Genomic DNA, 7,006 nt, shown 5'->3' with positions numbered 1-7,006 from the left:
TAATCAATCACCAAGCAATGTTAGTGAAATGCTTTTAGTGAAGGACGAAATGTCTGAAAAGTCAACAACAGTTTTATTCAGACACTAGATTTCAATTTCAACTATTAAATGCTTGGAATGTTAAATCTCTTGCATTTCTGACATATCAAATCTAAAACACATCCCACAATTGCAGACATATGATATGTCTGAGTAGTAAAAATCCAAGGTTCACATTTCAGGCATTTAGTGTTGAAACATACAAACCTAGATGTAAAAAAGATACACCACATCGCTGTATGCAGAGCTAGTGCTTATAGTACAGGTCCACTGGACCAATTCAGGAACAAGATCATCTTAGACTAGACCAATTGCAGATAAGGCACCATTTCAAAATTCTTATCACGTAGGTTTTGGACGGAACGGTCTGACCGCTACATTTATTATGGGTTGGCTATCAGGTGAAGTGTTCTCAAGTGGCCAATACTAACCGATAAATGCCTCTACATTGCATTACTCCCATGGCTATGTGGTTTCAGTGGAGCAACACCCCCTCCATTATTCACTCAACACAAGTCACTGTTATTATATATTTATCAGTCGGAGGGCCCTGTCCTATAGTCAACCAATAGGAATTTTGAAATGATACGTAAAGAAGCTGCAAGCCAGAGTATGAATCACAGACATCATATACAAAAATCTTGAATCGCAATGCCCTTAATTTAATTAGCCCACACAAGTCACTGATTCCACCGCCTGCCATCTTACCATGCCAAAAAGGTTGTGCGAAGGCTTGCTACTATTGTTAACCAAATGACAGTGGCAACAATAGTTGCAATGGCACAGGAGTCATGATCACCATTGTATTTGGCATGGTAAGATGGCCGCTGGTGGTTTCAGTCGGTACAAGAGCACTGCGAGTCCAGACTGTTTTATAGACGTTTTTACGTGACAGTCAAAGGTTGACTGTCAAAAATCACACTACTGAAAATCATTTATTTAACGTCCATGGTATAAATTGAGGTTAAAGCCACAACAGCACCCTCTAGTGTCCCAACACAAACAGACAATAATTTAAAACAAAAGACATACCCAACTCAAAAATTTCCTGCTTAACTAAACAACAAAACAGCACCATGTTTGGTCCAGGGGGAACTGGGAATAAACAGTGCTTCAGTTATGATTTGTAGTGAAGTGGGCTACTCCTAACTGGGCAATCATTCCCAGATAGGACCATTTGGTGTTCCATTTAGAAAACAGTCAGCAATGCCCAATTAGAATAGGCAATCTACCAGGCATGATTATGAAAAACAAGCTGTACCTAATAAGCCTTTTGCAAGCTTTTGCTTAGTTACAGATGCCTTCCATCAATACACCGTTTGTAATGGGTAAGAAAGGCACAAAGGAACCAGTCAATTCCACAGATGGTAGTTGCTATGCAAAAGCTTGCCCTGAATCACGAGGTATAGTAACGGTGTCTTTAGCCTGGAGAATTCAAATTGTGGTTATGTGCGATCAGATAACTCAGTGTACCAGATTTTATTCAAACTTAACTCGCAAAAGGCTTATTTAGGCAATCATTCCGAAGCTGTTCCCATGTAAGCACTATGCAATCCCAAATGGAACAGTGGAGTGTTCTGCTGTTATAAAACACTCCACATGGGAATCTTAATTGTATGTCGCCATGAATGGGCATCTCTGATGAACTACAAAACTTGTGCCATTTCACTGGCATATAGTTAACAAACTAGAACTTTCCCCCAACTATACTGTAGGTCAACAAAAAGGGGAATTTTGGAGAAGCACAATATGACCTTTTATCCACTTATTTATTTATTCATTTAGGGGCCGCCCATATTTTTCATCATTTTCACAATCATACGAACCATACAGGGGGAGGCGGTTAGTTAAAGACCCCATGTACACTTTTCTGAATATGAAAAAGTATGATTCGTCAACATGCAAATCGGCGGTCACTTTCAAATTTCGTGGGTGTTTCTAGCTAGCTCTGCCACATACGCACGTTCTGTTCTATCCTCCACTGGTATTCACTGTTTTTTAAGCCTTGACTTTTCAGCTGTTGTTTCAAACAATGTTTTATTTGAAATTTACATTGCTGTTAACTACAATACTTAAATGTTTATCACTGAGCTCTCCACCTATAATCATTTCTTACCTGCTGATGTACATGAAGGGGGGGTAGTGAAAAGTCTACTTTTTGTACATTTATGAAAATGATGAGAATTATGGATGGTCCCTTACTTTGTTTTTTTTTACCAGGGTAGCCCCATCTGTTATCAATGAAATGTTCTCCCTGATGAACCTAAAAGATGTGTCAACCACTTGTTTACTTGTCTCTCCTGGTATGTAAGTATTCCAATCTGATGGAGTAAGACAATGGAATTTGTTCTTAAGTGCAATTTTTTCTTGAGCCTATCAGAACACAGATGAGCCAGTGTAAGTGGCAGTGATCTGCATTCCAAGTCAATGTGAGCTAAGGAAACTTGCTGTATAGTATTGAGGTCATTAATGAAGTACATTATGTCCATTCGTCTTCTGGAGGGGCATGTGGAATGGCGTGTCTGGCCTCATAAGATCCCCATGAGTGCCCTCGCTCTCTGTCATCGTAACGTCTCCCCCTCTGGTTGGGTGGATATCCGTGCCCATCCCTGGCTCTCCAGTCAGGGTGGCGGTGGTACTGACCACCTGACTGGTTTCCACCATGGTGACCCCTTTGTGGGTGACCCCACCCCCTCCCATGGTGATGATAGTCTTGGTTGTCGTATTGTGACCTTTGTCGCTTGCTGTTGTCATAGAAACCTGCACCCTCATATCTGCGCTTGTGGACTCTGTCCTCATATGTTCTTGAATCCCTGCGGCTATGGAGGAAAAAGCCATAAGGTTTGAAAGGCAAAATCTTGATAGTGCAAATTAAATGAAGTCTTGATTTTTCAGTAACAGGTTTTACCCTCACACTGGCATATACATGTAACACTGGATACTCAGTGTTTGTCCAAGAGCTTGCAAAAAAATTCACGAGCTTACTTGGGTGGGACTCAAACTGGATACCGAGTATCCGATGTTTGATACATGTACGTCGGTTTAAGGGCAAAACATGTCATTAAACAACTTAACATCTCCCCAACGCACAGTACATCTATTGAATAGATTGATTTACCTTAAAGTTTTATAGAAAACAAGATTTTAATCAAAAGACTGCTTCCAAAAACCTGAGTACAGTTCAGTACAGACAATGAGTACAGTTCAGGAATTCTGCAGTCTTGGTAGGGGCACTGTCTTACCACAACTTACTTGTCAGCTTGTATTGAGGAAGACGACTAAGACTTTTCTTTTGCATGTATTTGTCAGGAGGACAACAGATGTTTGGCAAAATGGGTAAACGTACTTGTCATTCCAGTTGGATCTCTGTCTGAGGAAGTAATTTTCAACGATTGGGGGCGGGTCCATTCCTTTGTCCATGTAAGGTTGATAGGCAGGATCCTCCGCAGTGTACCTGGAGGCAAACATTGACTCGTATCTGGTGATGATGTCATTGGTGTCTGAAGTAGACCCTGTGCAGCTATCAGTGACTAGGGGTTTGTCTTCTGCTGTTTTATCCATCACTGGAGGCATCAAAGCTCAAACGTGTGCGATACTGCAACCACGGCTTTAAGTCAAATCACTGACGTAGGTGTTCGCAAAAATCTGCAGAAAAGAAAGCATTCAAGTTGGCTAAATTCTTCTTTTTTATTTTGAACAGACAAACAACTCAGATTGAAAGAAAGCATGCCAAACCTTTTTAGAGCCCTTGACTTTGCGACCAGCTTGGGTATCCCAAGCTGTCAGTGTGTTCTGTACCTTCAGCAATTGTAAAATTCCACATGAGCATTCAAGCTTTGATTTCTGAGGCAAGTCTAGACAAAATGAAGAAAGTTCACATCTCCAGACTAATCTAAGACAAAAGACCAGGACTAGGAAGTGCAATGCTGAGTATCCCATGATCTTTGCCCTTTTACAATATTGGAGAAAATTTTTCTCACAATGTGTAAGTATAGCTTTGTTTTAACAAACCGTATACTAGGCTATCATCCAGTGAAACAGCAGCCACTGAACTGATTCCATGATCATAATGGTTCAATTTGCCCCCTTCAGAATGGGTTAGTGCATGGCAGAATCAGTCAGGTAACCTGCCATGAAGGCTAGTGAACATGATTTAATCCCCCAGTCAGACGAGGGGGATTGCAAACTTTTTTCCCTACCCAAAAAGTTGCAATATCATCATTCGATGTTTTAAATTGAATCCAAGTTGAAAAGCAGGATATCATTGTTTTTGTGATCCATAGCTCTGGAAGATCTCTTTTGAAAGGAAAAAATCCCAAATCGTACCGGGCCCAAATCACATCTTGTGAATGCTAACTCACAATGACAATATTAAATAGGGAACCAGATGAAGATTTGTCACAGCATGTTTGGTTACCACGCCAACAAAAAAGCAAAAAGTATATCGTTTCCAGTTCATGGTCCAATGCCCATTACTGTGTAGATTTAGGTTGACACATCTAACATGTCCAAGAGTCAGAAACTTCAGACACTTTGAACAACAATACCAGAAAACAGACAGGTTTATAAATAGAAGGCAGAAGACTGTCTCCTGTATCACTACATCAACTCAACTAACGACCACATCAACCTGCAGCAAGACTCAGAAAACCTGTCAGCCTGGGCTCATCCATGGGAATGTGCTTCAATGCCAATAAATGCGGTATATTGAGCATCTACAATAAATCAGCATAGCTGTATAGTCTCAATAACACTTTTCTACAGCAAGTGTCTAACATCCGTAACCTGGGCATACAAATTTCAACAGATCATCAAAAAAGAGCCAGTGCCACATTAGGATTTCTATGGAGGAATTTCAAATACGACATGCAAAGCTGCAAACAGTCTGGCTATGCGGCCTTAATATGGTCAGCCGTTGAATGTGGGGTAGTAGTCTGGGACCCCTGCACTGCAGCAAACATTGACCGTCTTGAATGCATTCAAAATGCCGGCTTCATCACTGGTGACTACAAATTACAGCATACAGGATCTATCACCAAAATGCTGCAAACCCTGAAATTGCTAACTCCTTATCTTCAGGAGAGATGAAAACAACTACGTGTATGTCTAATATTCCTGTACAAGATGGTAGCTGATCTTTACCCAACACCCCAAAAAACAAGGTGGAACAATCCAACCAAGAAAGCCTGGCAGTTCACTCTCATTGATCATACACCATAGTAAGCTCCATCACCACCAACTCCAAGTGTTTCAAAGTGTCCTGGTGCAACACAGACCAACTTAAAAACTCATTCTTCAATAAATTGAATCACCTTGATAAGAACCTTGTTCAAGCAGACTCAGTTGAGAGGTTTAAAACTCTCCTTGGTCACAGACCTCACTCAGAATAACACCCTGATATACATAACATGTACTCTCCCTCTCTGTTGCCAAAATTGGTTTATGAAACGTATACATAAAATTAAAAAGTCCACAAGAGCTACGCAACAAAAAGCATGTAAGGAGCTCTAAACTTTTAAAACAATTTTTAACTTCTCTAATCTAATCTTTCTCTAATCATGCTACTGAGACTATTGCATTGATAAATTAAATTTCACTTGGCAAGGCAAAAGATGATAAAATATCAACATCCAGAACCTCATCTGCTAATTTTGACCCTGCAAATTGCAGATATGTTTGACAGTTTTGATTAACTAAACCGTAAAAAACATAGTGAACTTGTCCTGATTTTGTTTAACCATGTTAGCACATTGAATTCTACATACCGAACTCTTAACGTTACTTGTGGCATCAAGAGGAAAAGAATTCCATAAATAGATGCAACATGATGACACCCTGTGCACAATCCCTAGTATGAGACTGGTCTGAGTGTGTTTTCTAAGTGAATCCCTCAATATTTTGACTCAGAATTTAATTAGGGACATTTATAGGTAAAACTAGTAGCCTCCATGTACATGTATGGAACTCTTTCCCTAAGGCCATGAGAAAAGAAGCTGTAGATTTGCATCCAAACAATTTAAAAACACATGAAGCGTTTTTTACATTATTCATTATTTTACTTCAACCTCCAAGTGCAGACACTTTTCAAGTATAATACTGCCTAATTACAACAAAAAGCCTTGCTGAGGGACAAGCCACATGTCAGCCCTTCATCAGTTCATGGATCAGGTCAAATAGGGATCATTGACACAAAAAAAGACCCAGGGTAAAAAAGTACATAATAAACAGATAAGCTTCCAAGTTCCAAGCCGATCATATGCACGTACGCGTGGGTCGTCCACTTTGAGAGACATCTGGACACACAAAAGCCATCAAAACTGAGCTAATGCAATGCATAAATATGGTGTTTTATACAGCTGCTGGAAGATTCCGAACTCAGTTTTTTGTAATTTTGTGTCTCTTTCTTACAAAAAATGAAACTTTTGTAAATAGGCCTAAGCCTACAACTATGATGTTTGGGGGACGGTATAGCATCGGGACACACAGGCGGTGGACGCAATCTACATGTACATCATAACTTCTGTTATCATGGACTTAGTAGGCCTACTTCGTTGAAATAAGCAATGTAACCCAAACAAGTACAGTAGGCAGGTAGGTCTCGCTGGTTAGTGCAGTATAACACTGAAGTGAAAGTGGATTTTGGAGAAACAATGGCTCAGCCTCATCATTGATCATGACTCTGAGCATGATGAGCGAGTGAACGGGCAGTCCTCGAGTGATTGTAAGTGTAACTTGTTGTTGACAAGCAAGAACTCCTTAGCACTGCATCTTTAAAAAATACAAAATAATAGCAAACACGCTTAAGCAGTCTGATCCCTGGGAATATGCCATACATACAATTAGTAATCGAGACGTTTCCCGGATTCCGAAGATCGCAAAGTTCCACACTTGTCGAATTGTCACTGCTCGGGCTGCGCGCCGGCTCAGGCATGGCAGGATATAAATATGTAGTGGGGAAATACAACAG

General features: G+C 40.3%; 1 protein-coding gene across 1 annotated transcript; it reads right to left on the bottom strand.

Annotated features, from left to right (window-relative positions):
• Nucleotides 1-2,128: 2,128 nt before the first annotated feature.
• LOC110987608 (uncharacterized) lies at nucleotides 2,129-7,006 on the bottom strand. Its single transcript, XM_087140531.1, has 3 exons — nucleotides 6,877-7,006; nucleotides 3,386-3,684; nucleotides 2,129-2,858 (listed from the first exon to the last, which is right to left on the bottom strand). The coding sequence occupies exons 2-3, from the start codon at nucleotides 3,610-3,612 to the stop codon at nucleotides 2,519-2,521; spliced, it is 567 nt and encodes a 188-aa protein (XP_086996657.1). The 5' UTR covers nucleotides 3,613-3,684; nucleotides 6,877-7,006; the 3' UTR covers nucleotides 2,129-2,518.

Source organism: Acanthaster planci, linkage group LG08 (genome assembly GCF_054643075.1).
Source record: "Acanthaster planci isolate LZ-2023a linkage group LG08, COTS_SCS, whole genome shotgun sequence".
NCBI lineage: Eukaryota > Metazoa > Echinodermata > Asteroidea > Valvatida > Acanthasteridae > Acanthaster > Acanthaster planci.
The sequence above is the reverse complement of the archived record's forward strand: the minus strand, read 5'-3'. Positions and strand labels throughout refer to the sequence as shown.

Excerpts from the sequence above, each read along its gene's own strand:
- LOC110987608 (XM_087140531.1), bottom strand. The coding sequence starts at position 3,612 with ATGCCTCCAGTGATGGATAAAACAGCAGAAGACAAACCCCTAGTCACT. Across the intron at positions 2,859-3,385 it reads AGATCCAACTGGAATGACAA|CCGCAGGGATTCAAGAACAT; the intron begins GTACGTTTACCC and ends TTTCCTCCATAG.